Source organism: Rana temporaria, chromosome 8, assembly GCF_905171775.1.
Source record: "Rana temporaria chromosome 8, aRanTem1.1, whole genome shotgun sequence".
Classification (NCBI taxonomy): domain Eukaryota; kingdom Metazoa; phylum Chordata; class Amphibia; order Anura; family Ranidae; genus Rana; species Rana temporaria.
The window spans coordinates 94,220,685-94,239,779 of record NC_053496.1 but is presented as its reverse complement, the minus strand read 5'-3'; the positions used below and the strand labels follow the sequence as shown (position 1 = coordinate 94,239,779).

At 43.2% G+C, this 19,095-nt stretch overlaps 2 protein-coding genes across 4 annotated transcripts in view; one reads left to right on the top strand and one right to left on the bottom strand.

Moving 5' to 3' along the window:
- Positions 1-762: 762 nt before the first annotated feature.
- LOC120947195 (activating signal cointegrator 1 complex subunit 1-like) lies at positions 763-11,802 on the bottom strand. Its single transcript, XM_040362315.1, has 4 exons — positions 11,536-11,802; positions 4,210-4,336; positions 3,994-4,093; positions 763-925 (listed from the first exon to the last, which is right to left on the bottom strand). Exons 2-4 carry the CDS (start codon positions 4,322-4,324, stop codon positions 778-780), a joined length of 363 nt encoding a protein of 120 aa, XP_040218249.1. The 5' UTR covers positions 4,325-4,336; positions 11,536-11,802; the 3' UTR covers positions 763-777.
- A 51-nt stretch (positions 11,803-11,853) lies between these two features.
- Positions 11,854-19,095, top strand: part of ANAPC16 (anaphase promoting complex subunit 16) — a 28,738-nt gene continuing 21,496 nt past the window's right edge. Inside the window, exons 1-2 of one of the 3 annotated variants that reach the window (XM_040362314.1) lie at positions 11,854-11,996; positions 13,388-13,539. In XM_040362314.1, the coding sequence (XP_040218248.1) occupies positions 13,398-13,539 (142 nt within the window). In that variant the 5' untranslated portion in view covers positions 11,854-11,996; positions 13,388-13,397. The other 2 variants (XM_040362312.1, XM_040362313.1) reach the window with 2 other exon arrangements.

The following is a 19,095-nucleotide window of genomic DNA, read 5'->3' as shown; positions in this document are numbered from 1 at the left end:
GTAAACTCAGAGGTAAGTTTGCCATAAGCTGCAAGTATTCCATTCATAGTTGCTCATTATAGCATTTTCTCCTGCTGCTTTCAAACCATGAATTTTAAGAAACAGAACTAGTCTGCACCAATTAACCAGTTCAGTTGCACCTGTATACCCCTTATGGCCCAGAGTATTTTTTACATTTCTGCTACAGGCCTTTTAATTCTGTAAAAACTTTATTTTGATGATATTGGGGGTTATTTACTAAAGGCAAATCCACTTGGCAAATCCACTTGGCAAAGTCCACTTGAAATTGCACTGAAAGTGCAGTCGCTGTAGATTCGAGGGGGACATGCAAAGAAAAATAAACAGCATTTTAGCTTGCACATGATTGGATAAAAAAAACAAAAAAAAACAGGAGAGCCTCCCCTCATTTCAGATCTACCCCTCAGATTTACAGCGACTGCACATCCAAGTGCACTTTCAGTGCAATTTCAAATGAATTATGCACTTGTAGTTTGCACTTGTAGTGCAAAATGGATTTGCCTTTCGTAAATAACCCCCATTGTCTTGCAAAAATAATTGTATTACAGTGGAACCTTGGTTTACGAGCAACGCGGTTAACAAGCTTTTTGAAAAACAAGCAACTTTGAGAATGTTGTCTCGCAAAACAAACAGAATTCAAGCTAATGGGGTGTGCAGTACCCCATTAGCCCCTCCATTTTTTTATAGTAACAATTTAATTAGAACGTCGACAGGGATTGGGAGAAAGGGGGGGGTAGAGAATACAAAATAGAAGCAAAGTTAAAAAAACAACAAACGGAATTCAGAATTGAACTTTAATTTCATCTTACCAATTTCTCCTTCCATTCCTTGCCTTGGAATGCTGATAGATGTACGTGTGTCCGATTCAAGGTTTCTCTTAGTCTCTCCTTTCTTACCTATAATGTACCTAAAGCACAACAGCAACAGAACATCATAAGAATAAACCCTCTGGACTAGCGATAAAATTCATAAATTGCAAATAAATGCGTACGCATATACAGTGAAAGCACCATACATACTTAGCAACACAGATTTTATCCAATGTAATGTGTGGCGTGACATGCATTAAGATTGTGCTTATTCCAAGGAAAAAGGTACATGTGTGGCTAGTGGAAGAATCATAATGACTGAACAAGGTTTCCTGACTATTATTATCAAATCAATTAATGTCAGCAGGCACAAAGACATTAGAGTAACATCTCACATCTAAATGGGTTTGAATGAATAATGAACCATTCAAATGGCCAAGGCTATAAAAGCTAATATGTTGGCCCTTTACATGCTATACATGGCCATGGTAACTGTATATGTACATTCGAAATGGGACTTTATGCAAGCCATTCTTTTTGTTGTGTATTATAAATTTAACACACCTGCTCCCCATTCACACCTGAGACCTTGTAACACTAACAAGTCACATGACACCGGGGAGAAAAATTTCTAATTGGGCCCAATTTGGACATTTTTACCTAGGGGTGTGTTGAGTTATTTTGAGGGGACGGCAAATTTACACTGTTATACAAACTGTACACTCACTACTTTACATTGTAACAAAGTGTCATTTCTTCAGTGTTATCACATGAAAAGATATAAGATTCTTTACCTTTTTAAGTTTATTTAAATCCAACAATAAAATGTAATAGATTGCAGCTTACAAGTCCCTAGTGTCATGGTCTTACCTCTCTCCTGTCTCCTTCGTTTGACATGTGCTGGCGGCCATCTTGGTTTCTGGGTCTCTTGTAGCCTCCCACCCTGCGGCTCCTCCTTCCCACTGGGAGGAGCTGGATGCCTGGCTCATATATATAGGAGGTCTGTGGCTTCAGTTCCTTGCTTGGTCCTCCTGTGTTCACATGCTTCTAAGACTGCTGCTGCTTCTGGTTCCGATCCTGGCTTCGTCTGACTTCCCTGCTGGTGTCTGATCCTGGCTTCGTCTGACTTCCCTGCTGGTGTCTGATCCTGGCTTCGTCTGACTTCCCTGCTGGTGTCTGATCCTGGCTTCGTCTGACTTCCCTGCTGGTTCCTGATCCTGGCTTCGTCTGACTACCCTTCTGGTTCCTGACCTCTTGCTTCGCAAGACTCTGCTTCACCATCCGTTTGGACTTTTGCTTTACAGCTTGATTTTCAATAAAGCCTTCTTATTTTCACTTATCTCTTGTTGTACGTCTGGTTCATGGTTCCGTAACACCTAGATTTGGTGGCTGCATTGTTTTTTTTCCCCTCTTTATTTTGTGCTGGTGATCCTGCCCTATACTTCCTGTCCTAGGTTGACAACACTTACTCAACATACTATATCTACAGAGAAGTAGCATTGCCACCATAGTACAGGACCACAAACAGCACCCCCTCTCATCTTTTTCATAATAGAGGCAATGGAGTTCTGTTTATGGGAAAAAGGTAAGTTATAAGAGCACAGTAAGTAATTAGCCAACAAGATTTCTATCAGGATTAACGAGTATTTTTGAACAGATGTAATAAAATGCTACATTATATTGTTAAAAAAGAATTACGAGTTGTTGTTTTTTAAATCATAGTTACCTAGATGCGGTGCTGCATCTGTAACCCACTGGCTCTAAAACTGAGAACTGAGTGATCAAACACCGCTGATCGCTCAGTTCTTAGTGAGCGGTGACTGTCAGTCAACGGATCTCTGCTCGGCTCCTCCCCATGCTCACTGGAATGCTGGGCTGTCAAGGGGGAAGGAAGCGAAAGCGGCTCGCTGAGAGGCTGAGCTTGGTGCTAGTCCAGGCTCCTGGTTGGATCCCGACCCTGGAAACCTGGCTCTGTGACGTCAGCCGACAGCAGGCTTCAGTCCGCTGTTTTCTGAAAACAGGTCACAAGAGTGCAGAACGAACTTTGGTTGTACTTCTCCTTTAAAGTTTGCATGCTCTTTAAGAAGTAAGTTCACCCCTGCAGTGCCTTTTTCTTTCTCTTTCATCACCTTTGGTGGGTTATCCCCAGAATACATACTCACAGGTTCAGCAGGCTGCGGTCTTTTCCGGGTTCTTGCAGATTATGATGCAAATGCACAGTGGTGAGTCATCAGTGGACCAGCTGCAGAAACCAGGAAGTTTCAGATGGCTCCCTGATGATGCATGTGCAGTAGAGTAACATGATGTCTCATGGGAGGTATATCCCAGGAGGCTCCATGTGAGGGAGTCATCTTTTTTTACTGTAAGTAATAGGTGAGGTGCTTTCCTCCAAGAAAGAAAAAAGTATGGGAGAGAGAAAAAAAATGATGTGGAATTGTCAAAGCGGGAGGGGGTAGGAGTATGTTAAGTGGATGAGAAAGATGAAGGAAGGTCCATGTCAAAGTGGTATTGAAGGTTCTTGTTTGAAAAAAATTACAAACATGTCATACTTACCTCCACTGTGCAGTTCGTTTTGCACAGAGTGGCCCTAATCGTCCTCTTCTGGGGTCCCACCGTGGCTCCTCCTCGAAATAGCTAGCCCCCTCTGGGAAGCTCTCTTCCGAGGGGGCTACCTTGCGGCCACGCTCCCGTATCATACACTCAGCGTACATAGACACCAAGTGTATGACTCGGCCCTGTCCCCTGGCGGCCGCGTCATTGGATTTAATTGACAGCAGCGGGAGCCAACGTCTGTGCTGCTATCAATCTATCCAATAAAGAGCCGAGAAGCCATGGGGAGAATGATGCTGGATCATGCCCATGGAAGTTAGGGGCTCAGGTAAGTAAAACGGGGGCTTGGGGGGGCTGGACAGTGCAAGGTGTTTTTTCACCATAATGCATAGGATGCATTAAGGTGAAAAAACACAAGGCTTTACAAACCCTTTAAGGTCAACTGAACCTTGTATCTTTTGTGTCATCACTCTGATTTCTCTGGACAGAGGGATCACATGACTGGTCTTAGAGATTTTACAACAAGTTGATATTAGCAACTATAAAAAAAAAAAAAGAAATCAATCACTCTCAAGCTTAAATAGAGGCATGTGATCTAATAAAATGTTAAACGTACTTAAATAGTTGGCTAGGTAGATCAATGGAACACTGGTATCCCTTCTCAGTTTCCTCAATGGTGTAATCATCACAGGGCTCATCTATACATTGCTCAGATCCTGTAAAGAAAGAATATGTTCATAGTGAATCTTCAATGGGTCTACTATAACAGAGACATTTTCGTTCTACAATTCAATAACTCATTGGAACTAAAAAATAAAAAAGAATTTGCTACCTATATAAAAATCTTCATCTTCCTCCTCCTCATTCTGGTAAGTGGTCTCTCGAACAGCGTTCTTTCTGTATATACGTCCGCCAACAGTGATCAAGGTGGGACGCAACACTTCCATGGCTTACCGAGACTAAGATACAAGAGATAAAGACATGAACAACTTTAGCATATAAACCCAAGGGGGAGGGAAATTAGTCATGGATTCTGCTGCTGGCGATGCGCCAGATAACCCTAAGGAGTACTTGGTCTTTCTCAAAAGACTCTTGGAAGAAAGTTTCAATTTTGAAACATGTCATTAACATTAGGAAAAATTGGATCTTTTGTACTCGCCATAAAATTCTTTCCTTCGAGTTCATTGAAGGACACAGTCTCTCTCCGGCGACTACTCTCTCTTTCAGTAGGACGATAGGGATGTCCCAAAGCAGTGACCATTGACAGGTGGGAAAACACCAGTAGGTACAACCACAAAACAAAACCTCCAGAAGGTAAGAAAAAAAACTTCAAACTGCAGCTTGCAAACTTTTGAGGACAAAACACTGGTTCCCACAAACGAACGCTGTATCCCGCTCCAGCAGACCGCAAAGCTGCGGCCACAATCACCGCCAGCCTGACCTCTTAGTCTGTGCACCCGCCGAGGGGCCACATGGGGAGACCAAATCTAGACCGCTGCTGCAGTGTAGCCCAGGTGATAGGAAGCAATTTCCAGTCACCATGGCGACCTTGGATTTGTAAAGCCATACCCTAAGGCAGTGGTTCTCAACCTGGGGGTCAAATGACAGTTTGCCAGGGGTCACCAAATCCTGGGCTGTTCCTGAATCCCGCACCGCTCTTCCAGCACTTTCATGGCTGCCCAGCAGGGCTGTTCCTGGAGCCCACGGCCGCCCACTCAGCCTCTTTCACTCGCCCATTCAGTTCATGGGGGGGGCGGGGCAGAGACTAGGTGTCAGCTGGATGGTGAGGAATGTGAAGTGGGAGGGCCAGCAGGAGACCCCATCTCCTGATTTGGGCATAGGTGTCACTGCTGCGGGACACCACAAAGTCAGAGACACAGTGAGTAATACTACCTGTGATTATAGCTGCTATTAAAAGTCCCTACTACAATTCTCAGATGACCTTGATCAAGAGTGCCTAATTTGGCTGATCAGAACTCCCCCCAGCACTGCACAGCACTTATCCCAGCCTTCCAACAGCACTGCCACTGATCCCACCCCCCACCCCCACCAAGGAGTAAGAGAATGAGAAAAAATAGAGAATACATCCTTCTGTTAAAAAAGAAAAATAGAGACCACATGGGAGAGGAAAAAAGGGGAAGGAACAAAAAAAGGGAGAGGGATGGGGAAAAAACAAGAAATTAGGATAGAGAGAAATAAAATGGGAAATAAAGGAGAACAAAGAGAAAGAGTGGTACATCCTAAAATGTACCATAAGGGGTTTTAATACTGTAGGAGTGGAAGGCACTCAGGGAGCGTTAAATGTCCGTTGGTTAGGGGCGCAAATTACTTGTCTTGCCTTGGGTGCTGACAACCCATGCTACGGAAATAATTTTACTGTTGGGGGTCCCCACAACTTGGGAAATTTTATCAAGGGGTCACGGCACTAGAAGGTTGAGAACCACCGCCCTAAGGTCAAGATTACTTGCCTGGCTGTGTCCTTCAATTAATGGAAGAGACAAGTTTTTTTTTATCTTACAACTGGTACCATTCTTTATGTGTATACAAGCTTGTGTGTAAAAATACAAGACCTAGAGCTATAAGCTAGACAGATAATAGCCTCCATTTTCATAATTTCACTTCTACGTTCCTGCTATAGTATTGTACAATGTAAGAGAGGGGCTACATTCTTACAAACAGCAGGGCAGTGAAGAATGAACATAGTCACCTTCTGAAAAGTAAGTCGGATCACAGCAGGAAAAAAAGGCAATTTGGATATGTGGAGGAAGATGAAAGCAACAGAAGGTATTGTTTGGTTAAGAATACATACAGTGGGGAAAATAATATGATCCCCTGCAGATTTTTTAAGTTCGCCCAATTACAAATAAGGCTTTTTTCTTCCTCCAGACTGGGAGAGTCCCCTTCCTAAAGAAGGCACATGTTCAGTCATGCCAGTGAACATCTACAGTGCCTTGAAAAAGCACTTATACCCCTTGAAATTTTCCACATTTTGTCATGTTACATCCAAAAAATTTAATGTTTTTTATTGGGATTTTATGTGATCGACCAACACAAAGTGGCATATAATTGCGAAGTAGAGGGAAAATGATAAATGGTTTTCAATTTTTTTTTACAATATTGTAATATGTAATAATTAAATATGTGAAAAGTGTGGTGTGCATTGGTATTTAGCCCCCCCCCCCCCCGAGTCTATACTTTGTAGAACCCCCTTTACTGCAATTACAGCTGCAAGTCTTTTTGGGATGTCTCTACCAGCTTTGCACATCTAGAGAATGACATTTTTGCCCATTCTGTTTGCAAAATAGCTCAAGTTCTGTCAGATTGGATGGAGAGCATCTACGAACAGCAATGTTCAAGTTTTGCCACAGATTCTCAATTGGATTTAGGTCTGGACTTAGACTGGGCCATTCTAACACATGAATATAGTTTGATCTAAACCATTCCATTGTAGTTCTGGTTGTATGTTTAGGGTCATTGTCCTGCTGGAGGGTGAATCTTTGCCCCAGTCTCAAGTCTTTTGCAGACTAACAGGTTTTCATCTAAGATTGCCCTGAATTTGGCTCCATCCATCTTCCCATCAACTCTGACCAGCTTCCCCGTCCCTACTGAAGAAAAGAATCCTCACAACATGATGCTGCCACCACCATTGACGGTGGGGATGGTGTGTTCAGGGTGATGTGCAGTGTTCGTTTTCCGCCACACACAGCGTTTTGCTTTTAGGCCAAAAAATAAATTTACGTCTCACCTGACCAGCGCACCTTCTTCTACACGTTTGCCCTGTCCCCCACATGGCTTCTCGCAAACTGAAAACGGGACTTCTTATGGCTTTCTTTAAACCATCGTTTTCTTCTTGCCACTCTTCCATAAAGGCCGGATTTGTGGAGTGCACGACTAATAGTTGTCCTGTGGACAGATTCTCCCATCTGAGCTGCGGATCTCTGCAGCTCCTCCAGAGTTACCATGGGCCTCTTGGCTGCATCCCTGATTAATACTCTCCTTGCCCGACCTGTTAGTTTAGGTGGACAGCCATGTCTTGGTAGGTTTGCAGTTATGCCATACTCTTTCCATTTTTGGATGATAGATTTAACAGTGCACTGTAAGATGTTTAAAGCTTGGGGGGATGGTTTATAACTAACCCTGCTTTAAACTTCTCCACAACGTCATCCCTGACCTGCCTGGTGTGTTCCTTGACCTTCAAGATGCTGTTTGTTCACTAAGGTTCTCTAACAAACCTCTAAAGGCTTCAAAGAACAGCTGTGTATTTATACTGAGATTAAATTACACACAGGTGGACTCTATTTACTAATTAGGTGACTTCTGAAGGCAATTGGTTCCACTAGCTTTTAGTTAGGGGTATCAGAGTAAAGGGAGCTGAATAAAAACGCATGCTACACTTTTCAGATATTTGTATAAAAAAAAAAAAAAAAATTAAAACCATTTATCATTCTCCTTCCACTTCACAGTTATCTGCCGCTTCGAGTTGGTCTATCACATACAATCCCAATAAAATACATTTCCGTTTTTAGTTGTAACATGACAAAATGTGGAAAATTTCAAGGGGTGTGAATACTTTTTCAAGGCACTGTAAATGAATCCGAGAAGGATTAGGAGAAAGTACTGGGGTCAGATGAGACCAATATTGAGCTCTTTGGAATTAACTGGTCGTGTTTGCACAAAGAAAAATGCTGACTATGACCCTACGAATACCATCTCTATGGTCAAGCACAGAAGGGGCAACATGATGCTTTGGAGGCTGTTTCTCTGCTAAAGGTAAAGGCTGACTTTGCCACATTGAGGGGCCAATGGAGGGGGCCATGTATTGTAAAATTGTGGATGAGAACCTTCTTTCTTTAGCCAGAACACTGGAGATGGGTCGTAGATGGGTCTTCCAGCATGATAATGACCCAAAACATACCGCCAAGGCAACAAAGGAGTGGCTCAAGAAGAAACATATTAAGGTCATGGCTGGCCTAGCCAGTCTCCAGACCTAATCCTATAAAAAAAATGTATGGAGGGAGCCGAAACTTTGAGTGGCCAAGAGACAGCCAAGAAACCTTAAGGATTTCGAGAAGATTTGTAAAGAAGAGTGGACCAAAATCCCTCCCAAGATGTGTGAAAACCTGGTCACCAACTACAAGAAACGTCTTACCTCTGTGCTTGCTAACAAGGGTTTCTCCACCAAGTACGAAGTCATGTTTTGCTTGGGGATCAAATACTTATTTTACTCACTGAACTGCAACCTAATTTATAGCATTTGTTTTATGTGGTTTATTTTCTGGATTTTTGGTTTATATTCTATCTTTATCATTTAGAATACACCTATAATAAAAATAGACCCTTCATTTCTTTGTAAGTGGGCAAACCTACAAAATCTGTAGGGAATCGGAAATTCATTTCCCACTGTATTTGAACGAAATTTATTTTTCACCACCACTTTAAGTGTTCATTTGTGCTTTAATTCTTCATGATCAAGAGCTGAGGCAAGTTTGTGTCTATTGCTCTCTGTTAAAAAGGTGTTCCTCCCTCCCTCCCCCAAATCTTAGAAGCTTTGGAGGTACCAGCACTGCTCTCTCACCTCTGATGTAAAAATACTGCCGGTTGGCAACACTGCCGTTGCCATGAATGCAGCCTCACCATTGCCATGAATGCAGCCCCACCATTGCCATGAATGCAGCCCCACCATTGCCATGAATGCAGCCCCACCATTGCCATGAATGCAGCCAGATTACATACAGGAGAATCTCCTGTTTACTCAGTAGCCTCTTTATTACAAAGCCCCTCCTATGATAGACAGAACAGTTGTCTCATGCCAGCCCAGGAGACGGGACTTCCTATTACAGAGGCCGCCATGTAAACAGGTGATTGTCCTGTATGTAATCTGACGGTACTCGTCCCACCCCCTCCGAGGATTCATACTTACCTAGGTGGACCGATGCTGCATCTGTCCCCCGGCGCCTCTACACTGAGAACAGAGCAATCAAACACTGCTATCGCTTGGTTTTCAGAGCTCCAGAGCTCGCTGTGAAGCTGAGACGGGTGTGACATCAGCAGACAGCGGACATTTAGCCCTCTCTCTGCTGAAAACAGGTCACATGAGTGCAAAATGATTTGCACTCCTGTGATCCATAGGAGACGCCCAGCCAAACAAGCTTAGGCTGGACTTCTCATTTAAAAGGTAATGCACTAAGTCGATGTGTCCTCTGTCTGTTTTTTACATATAGTGTGTTTGGACTGCCCCGGTCTTAGGAGGTCAGCAAGGAGTGTGGTAGACACCAGACAGTGGAAGTAGAATGGATTGATCCAGGAGATTTTGAATATAGTCCACCGATATTTGAGCACCACATCTGAGTGCAAGAGAATGAATTTTGGTTACTGGAGCTCTGCGCTCTATACACTGTACTGTACATCAGGGGTCGACAAATCCCGGGCGCCAGGTCGCCATGGCAACTAGAAATAGGGTCCTGGCGACTTGGCTTGGAAGGGGGGGCAAAAAAAAAAAAAAAAAATGTTTTTTGTTTTTTTTTGTGAGCTGGCACCATCTGGTGGTGAGCCGTTGGTATTACAAGTTATTACCACCAGATGTGTAAGCTGGCGCCATCTGGTGGTGGCCGTTGGTATTACAAGTTAAGCATTACAAGTTAAACAGGAATTCTAATGTCATTTTTCACTATTTTCACGGCCATCTTCTTCTCTCTAATTAGAACCCCCAAACATTATATATATTTTTTATCCTAACACCCTAGAGAATAAAATGGCGATCGCTGCAATACTTTCTGTCATGCCGTATTTGCGCAGCGGTCTTGCAAGCGCACTTTTTTGGGGAAAAAATTACACTTTTTTTAATTAAAAAATAAGACAACAGTAAAATTATCCCCATTTTTTTTAATATTATGAAAGATAATGTTACGCCGAGTAAATTGATACCCAACATGTCACGCTTCAAAATTGCGTCCGCTCGTGGAATGGCGTCAAACTTTTACCCTTTAAAATCTCCATAGGCGACGTTTAAAAAACTCTACAGGTTGCATGTTTTGAGTTAGAGGAGATCTAGGGCTAGAATTATTGCCCTCGCTCTACCAATCGCGGCGATACCTTACATGTGTGGTTTGAACACCGTTTACATGTGCGGTCGCTGCTCACGTATGTGTTCGCTTCTGCGCGCAAGCTCGTCGCGACGGGGCGTGTTTTCTGGCTCATAACTTTTTTAGCTGGCTCCTAGATTCCAAGCAAATTTGTCAAACCCTGCTGCACTCTATACACTGTAATGTACATTACATACTCCTGAGCTCTGCAATCTATACACTGTACTGTACATTAAATACTCCTGAGCTCTACACTGTACATTACATACTCCTGAGCTCTACACTCTATACACTGTACATTACATACTCCTGAACTCTGAACATTATACACTGCCATGTACATTACATACTGCAGAGCTCTGCGCTCTATACACTGTACATTACATACTCCGGAGCTCTGCACTCTATACACTGTACTGTACATTACATACTCCTGGGCTCTACACTCTATACACTGTAATGTACATTACATACTCCTGAGCTCTATTCACTGTACATACATACTCCTGAGCTCTACACTGTACATTACATACTCCTGAGCTCTACACTGTACATTACATACTCCTGAGCTCTACACTCTATATTACATACTCCTGAACTCTGAACTTTATACACTGCTATGTACATTACATTCTGCAGAGCTCTGCGCTCTATACTGTACATTACATACTCCGGAGCTCTGCGCTCTATACTCTGTACTTTACATACTCCGGAAGCTCTATGCACTATACATTACATACTCCGGAGCTCTGCGCTCTATACTCTGTACTTTACATACTCCGGAAGCTCTATGCACTATACATTACATACTCCTGAGCTCTGCACTCTATACACTGCAATGTACATTACATACTCTGCACTCTATACACTGCAATGTACATTACATACTCTGCACTCTATACACTGTAATGGACATTACATACTCTGCACTCTATACACTGTAATGGACATTACATACTCTGAAGTGCTCAGTTCTGTAGAGAAGACAGCACAGAAATCGGTAAACAGTGCAAAGCAGAATGTCAGACACTAAAACGACTGAGAATAAATAAGAGGCGTCCCGAGGAATGCCATACCTGGATGACAGAGCCCATACAGGAAACAATATCTGCAATGAGGGATTAACGGAACACAAATTCACTGTCAGAGTTCCTGGGGGGATGGTTCTTACAGCACACCTCAAAAGTGTCAGAAGTGCGGTGTGAGTTTCTCGTCTACGGTATATATTATATACGGTCTACAACAAAATGGAGGTGTGACACTTAATCCGTGGCAGTAAAAAGCAGCGGACGCTTGTATCATTGTAATATACCAGAGTGTGGGAATGGAACAGCTGCGCCTTCTACTTTCTCGGTTATAGCTGTAAAATAATATATCATTTAAACAGACGAAGCCCAAGTGAGCGCAGGCTGAGCACAGAGCGAGGATACTGAGTGGAAGAAAGGCGTCACGTAGCCGGACCCGGAAGTGTCAGAAGACAGAAGTGTGTAGAGGGGGAGCGGCCGGAAGTGTGTATGACAAGGCCGTTGTAGAGAAGGTAATGTATATTGTGTGTTCTGTGTTGTACTACAGGGAGCTCTGAGAGGAAAGGAGGGCATAGAATCGAATGTACAGGTCACACATCTTGTATTTTTTACTCTCAGCCTCGCGTGTCACTACAGATATAGACAGTAGGAGAAGCCTGTACTGAGCAAGTGACAAGGCTGTCATTGTGGGTCTGCACTGATAAATATACCAGTTTCCTGCCTGTCATACTAATTCTGTGGCTTCAGTATTCTGACCTGGAACATGTATACGCATCGGGAGCTCAGAATGTAACCCAGAGACAATTTGTATTTGTGTTTTTTTTTTTTTTTTTTAAGAAGGAAGTTGGCAACAATGTCTCAGTGTTATTGTCAGGACAAGTTCGAGTGCAGCTTCTGTATCATGTGATCAGTGCTCACATGATCAGATTTAACGCACCTCCTGTATTAGTGAGACACAACTCTGGCTGAAAGACCACAAGAGGCACAGCAGAGAGCAGCATTGTTAATCTGGGGGTAGTGTTGGATGTACTAGCAGGTTTAAATACACTAACAAATTTAAGATAAACTCCAGCTCAAACTTTATAATGCATTACAGCAAAACGCTTTTTTTTTCCTTTTGGTAAAATGGTTTTACATGAATAAATAAAAGCGGATCATTTTAAGCACCACTGTTAGTGCTAAATCATTTGTCTCGTATCTTTAACTGCAAGAGATCTTGTTCTTTTGAAAAACAGCAGACTTACTGGCCAGATCACCAGATGAAAATGGAAGAAAGAAAAAAAAAATGAAACCACCAATTCTAGGAATTGGTAATCTGCCATATAATACATGTTTGCTTTTTGGTTAATATTACTATAAGTGTTCAGCAAGAGGTTAAAGTGGTATAAAACACAATTTATTTATGTTTTAATTATATATGGCAGCTTACCTATACCCCTCCCCCCTCCCCTCCCACTAAACTTACAAATGGTTTTCTTAAAACCTTTATAACACACTTTATATTACAGGTAAGTCTATAATAAGGCTTGCCTGTAGCTATCCAGGATATCTCCTAAACCTGAACGGTTTAGGAGATATCCCCCTGTATTTACATGTGCCGATGTAATCGACACTGAAGCAATGGCATGGGCCTGGGCTATTGTTTGTAGAGTTTTGAGGAAAGTAATTTATTCCATTTTGGAATAGGGCTGCAACATGAAAAAAGTGAAGCACTGTGAATACTTTCAGGATGCACTGTATGCAGAGTAGGGTTTTCTGGCTAACAAAGATAATAGCGGGTGTCTTGGGTGATTGATGTTACTTTGAGGCTTTTTCAAAAAGTTCTCCAGCTGGAACTGTAAAAATCCATCATGTAACAATAAACTGATTTGCATTTTGCTTATGTATTTTATTCCTTTTAAAGGCTGGTGGTAATGGCTGCCTCGTCGTCGTCTTCATCAGCTGGCGGAGTGAGTGGAAGTTCAGTAACCGGGTCCGGATTTAGTGTTTCAGACTTGGCACCCCCACGAAAAGCACTCTTTACTTGCCCCAAAGCAGCTGGAGACATGCTAGAAGGTAATCCATTGTTTTAATTTTAGTAGGGGTAGAATTACATATATAATATAGTGAAACCTCGGATTGCGAATAATGCGGTTAACGAGCGTTTCGCAATACAAGCATTTTTTTTTTTAAATCATGACTCGGTTTGCTAGTGTTGTCTCGCAAAACAAGCAGGATTCAAGCCACAGTACTGCAGTACTGAATTTGGCCAGAGGTGTGGGGGCGCCGGAGCCGAGCTGCTCGAAAAAACTCAGTAATACTCAGTTCCCGAGCCTTTCTGAGGTTTTCCAAGTTTAGCCGAGTATTTCCGAGGCTCTCTGGCGCCCTCCACCTCTGGCCACATGCAGTATTGCATGCCATAGAAGTTAATGCAGAACTAATTATTTTTGTTTCCATTCCATTGACTTCTATGGGGAAATTCGCTATGATATGCGAGTGCTTTGAGTTACGTGCATTCTCCTGGAACGGATTATGCTCGTAATTCAAGGTTCCACTGTATACACAAATATTAAAACATACCATTAAGTCCATAAATAGATTTGAACACGGGCACAATTTTAGATTTTTTTCAGGTATGTACCAAAGCATGTTTAAAGTGGTTGTAAACCCATTTTAACAACTGTTATGCTACAGATAAGCCTATATTAAGGCTTACCTGTAGCTACCCTGGATGTCTCCTAAACCTGCACGGTTTAGTAGATATTCCCCTGTGTCTGCATGTGCCGAAGTGATCAGCACATGCGCTCTGAAGCAATGGCACGTTGTGGTATGTGTGTTATTTTTTTTTTTTTTTTTTTTAAGGGTTTACAACCACTTTAAGCTATAGTTAAATAATGGATATGGGCTGAAAGTGCACACTCTGAGGTTTAAGTTGAGGGTAAGTACATGCAAATCAGAGGAAGGGTTTAGGAATTTCAGCTCTTAACATTAGCCACCCCTCCTTTTTCAAGAGACCAAAAGTAATTGGACAATTGAATCAAGTTCTGAAGTTACCGTATTTATCGACATATAACACACACTTTTTTTTACCCTGAAAATGGAGAATAAACAGTGCCCGTGTGTTATACACCGATATCATTTTTTTTTTTTACCAACGGGAGGCGGTGACCGGCCGGTCCACCCTGGGTGCCACCAATTGGGAGGGTGTCAGGCAGGCTGCACCGCCTCTCCTGGCCCTGGGACAGCGCTGCCAGCATACTTTAAGGTTCAGAAAATATTACTGCCAGCCCTTTCTCGTATTCCGCTCCTCCTGTGTCACTCTCAATGTTAATCTAAGCCTCCTAAATCTCTCAATTAATGCCGCTCGTTCTGGCCGCTCTCCTCCTCTCACTCCTCCTTCTCAAGTGTAGGGAGGAGAGCAGTCGCATGACTGGGTCCATGAAAGAGTGGCATTAATTGAGATATTTAGAAGCTTTGATTTACAATGAGCGTGACACAGGTGGAGTGGTGTATGAGAAGGGGATGGCAGTGATGTTTTCACAACTTTAGAGTACGCTGATAAATACGATAATTCTAAGGCCCCATACACACGAGAGGATTTATCCGCGGATAAATCCTCTCGAGGATTTGCGCGGATTTCCATCCGATGGAGTGTACTCACCATCGAATCGAAATCCGCGCCGAAATCCTCTGGCGATGACGTGTAGCGCCGTCGCCGCGATGATGACGCGGCGACGTGCGCGACGCAGTCATATAAGGAATTCCACGCATACGTCGAATCATTACGACGCATGCGGGGGATCCCCTCGGACGGATCGATCCGGTGAGTCTGTACAGACCAGCGGATCGATCCGTGGGATCCGATTCCAGCGGATAGATTTGTTGGCATGTCAACAAATTTTTATCTGCTGGAATTCGGAAATATCCGCGGATAAATATCCGCTGGAATGTACACACCATAGAATCTATCCGCTGAAACCGATCCGCTGAGATTTTTCAGCGGATGGATTCTATCGTGTGTACGGGGCCTAAGTGTGGTGTTTGCATTTGGAACTTATTTCTGTGAACCTACAGCATGTATTCAAATGAGCTGTCTATGCAAGTGAAAAATGTAATTGTAAGGCTTTAAACGCAAAACAAATCCATCATAGAGATAGCAGCAACATTAGGATTGGCCAAAGCAACAGTTTGGTACATTCTAAGGAAAGAAAAATTCACTGGTGAGCTCAGCAACATAAAAAGGCCTGGACGTCCACGGAAGACAACAGTGCTGGATGATCACAGGATCCTCTCAATGGTAAAGAATAACCTATTCACAACATCCAGACAAGTGAAGGACACTCTAGGAGGTGGGTGTATCATTGTCAAAGTCTACAATCAAGAGAGGACTTCACAAGAGCAAATACAGAGGATTCGCCACAAGGTGCAAACCATTCATAAGCCTGAAAGTGGTTGTATACTCCGCTTGTTATTTTTTACCTACAGGTAAGCCTATAATAAGGCTTACCTGTAGGTAAAATAAATTTCTCTTAAACCCACACGGTTTAGGAGATATTCACCCTGCATGCAGCTGCCGAAGAATAGAAAGGCCAGATTAGACTTTGCCAAATAACATCTAAAAAAGCCAGACCAGTTCTGGAAAAGCATCCTTTGGATGGATGAAACTAAGATTAATCTGTACCAGAATGACGGGAAGAAAAAAAAAAGCGTGGAGAAGGCTGAGAACGGCTCATGATCCAAAGCACACAACATTATCTGTAAAACCTGGTAGAGGCCAGTGGCGGCCCCTGCATTACATGTGCCGCCCCCCCTATTCCTGCCTATCTGTAAGGCTGGGCTATATACTCTGTCCTGTAATGCTGAGCTGTATACTCCTGACAGTATGGGTGGAATACGGGGGATAGAGTGGGTGAATTCTTTAGGGGGGGGCTTATGAAAAGTGTGAGGGGTCAAAAAGGAAGGGCGGGGTCTGCCCCATCCTAAATCTTCACTAGCTGCCTCCTCCCATTTGTGGGCACTGATTGGCATATATTGGGCATGTTGTGGCAATCCTTGTGGCAATGGGGGACGTACCTGGCCATCCACATGATGGGGCTTCCCTGGTGGTCCAGTGTGGGCATCCACGGGGGGCTGCGCTGGTACCACTGCAGACCCCCCCTGTCAGGAGAGCCACCGATCGTCTCTCCTCACGTCTGTCAGACGCGAGTGAGGAAAAGCCGATCAACGGCTCTTCCTGTTTACATCGTGATCAGCCGTGATTGGACACGGCTAATCATGTCTTAAAGAGCCTCCATCAGAAGCTCTTTACCGAGAGCAGTGTAGTGGTGTGTCAGACTGACACACCGATCGCCGCAATGTGCGCCCCCATGGGTGCGGCGGCAGTTATCCTGCTGGATGTCATATGAGGCCCAGTCAGGGTAACTGAACCACCGCCCAGTCGTCATAGGATAACATTGAATGAGTTCAGGGGCAGTTGAAAAAAGCATCCAACTGCCTCTAAACGTCCGTTTAGCAGTGTTCCGCCTAATGGTGTTGCAATAAAGCTGAAAAGAAAAGAGATTGCACAATTGGGTTGTAATGTGAGGCCAGAACATTGGGGTTCATTTTGGAGACTTGCATTCACCACAAAGTGCCTGCACCTCATTACTGTTGCTTCCTCTAGGAATTTGTGCACAAATCAAGTTTTGAATGGTAGAGAATTTCTCCTTTCCAGATGCACATACATTGAAAAAGTATTTATGCCCCTTGACATTTTCCACATTGTCATGTTACAGCCAAAAACATAATGTATTTTATGTGATAAACAAACGCAAAGTAGCACGTAATTGTGAAGTGGATGGAAATGATAAATGGTTTTCAATTACTTTTTTTTTATATATATAAATATGTAAAAAATTTGGCATGCATTTGTATTCAGCCCCCTTTACTCTGATACCCCTAACTAAAATCTAGTGGAACCAATTGCCTTCAGAAATCCCCTAATTAGTAAATAGAGTCCACTTGTGTGTAATTTAATCTCAGTATAAATACAGCTGTACTGTGAAGCTCTCAGAGGTTTGTTAGAGAACCTTAGTGAACATTACAAAGGCCAAGGAGCACACCAGACAGGTCAGGGATAAAGTTGTGGAGATGTTTAAAGCAGGGTTAGGTTATAAAAAAAATATCCTAAGCTTTGAACATCTCACGGAGCACTATTCAATCCATCGTCCAAAATTGGAAAGAGTATGGCACAACTGCAAACCTAATAAGACATGGCCGTCCACCTAAACTAACAGGCTGGCAAGGAGAACATTAAGCAGAGATGCATGGTAACTCTGGAGGAGCTGCAGAGATCCACAGCTAACGTGGGAGAATCTGTCCACAGGATAACTATTAGTCGTGAATTCCACAAATCTGGCCTTTATGGAAGAGTAGCAAGAAGAAAGCCATTGGTGAAAGAAAGCCATAAGAAGTCATGTTTGCAGTTTTCAAGAAGCTATGTGGGGGACACAGCAAACATGCGGAAGAAGGTGCTCTGGTCAGATAAGACCAAAATTTAACTTTTTGGCCTTAAAGCAAAACACTGTGTGGCGGAAAACTTACACTGCATATCATTTTAAACACACCATCCCCACCGTGAAACATGGTGGTGGCAGCATCATGTTGTGGGGAAGCTTTTCTTCAGCAGGAACAGGGAAGCTGGTCAGAGTTGATGTGAAGATGGATGGAGCCAAATACAGGGAAAAAAACATGTTAGTCTGCAAAAGATTTGAGACTGGGGCAGAGGTTCACCTTCCAGCAGGACAACGACCACAAAAGCACGTCACACTTTTCAGATATTTATTTGTTTTAAAAAAAAAAATGTAAAACCATTTATCATTTTCCTTCCACTTCACAATTCTGTGCCACTTTGTGTTAGTCTATCACAGGAAATCCCAATCAAATACATTTGCCGTATATACTTGAGTATAAGCCAAGTTTTTCAGCCCTTTTCTTTAGGGCTGAGAATACACCCCTCGGCTTATACTCGAGTCAGTGAACCTGAAAGGCTGCGAGCGTCTATTGTTTAAAAGTCGCGGCTTCCCCCTGGTCCCTTCCGTGATGGGCATTTCCCAGCAGGCACTGTGTTCAGTGTTCCGCCTATCACGGATGTTCTCTTGTCTAAGGATGAAAAGACATCCATGATTGGCGGAACACTGTGTCTGCTGGGAAACTGTGTCTGCTGGGAAACTGAGTCAGAGGATTAGAAGACGTCCGTGATAGGCTGCTGGGAAACGCCTATCATGGAACAGGACCAGGAGGAGACTGTGACTTTTAGACAATGAATGGACGCCCGCAGCCTGTCAAGAATTTCACGTACGCTGACTCGGCACAGGGAGGCTACAATGGGCACAGTGAGGTTGGGCACAGTGAGGTTGCAATGGGCATAGTGAGATGTGCAAATGGGCATTGTTGACCCTCTTTTCCGCTTTCAGTAGCTGCTGCATTCTCACCCTAGGCTTTCAAGCGAGTCAATACGTTCTCCCTGTTTTTTTGGGGTAAAATTAGGTACCTCGGCTTATACTCAAGTATATACGGTAAGTTTTTGGTTGTAACATGACGAAATGTGGAAAATATCAAGGGGTATAATAGGCACCGTATGATCTAGTCAAG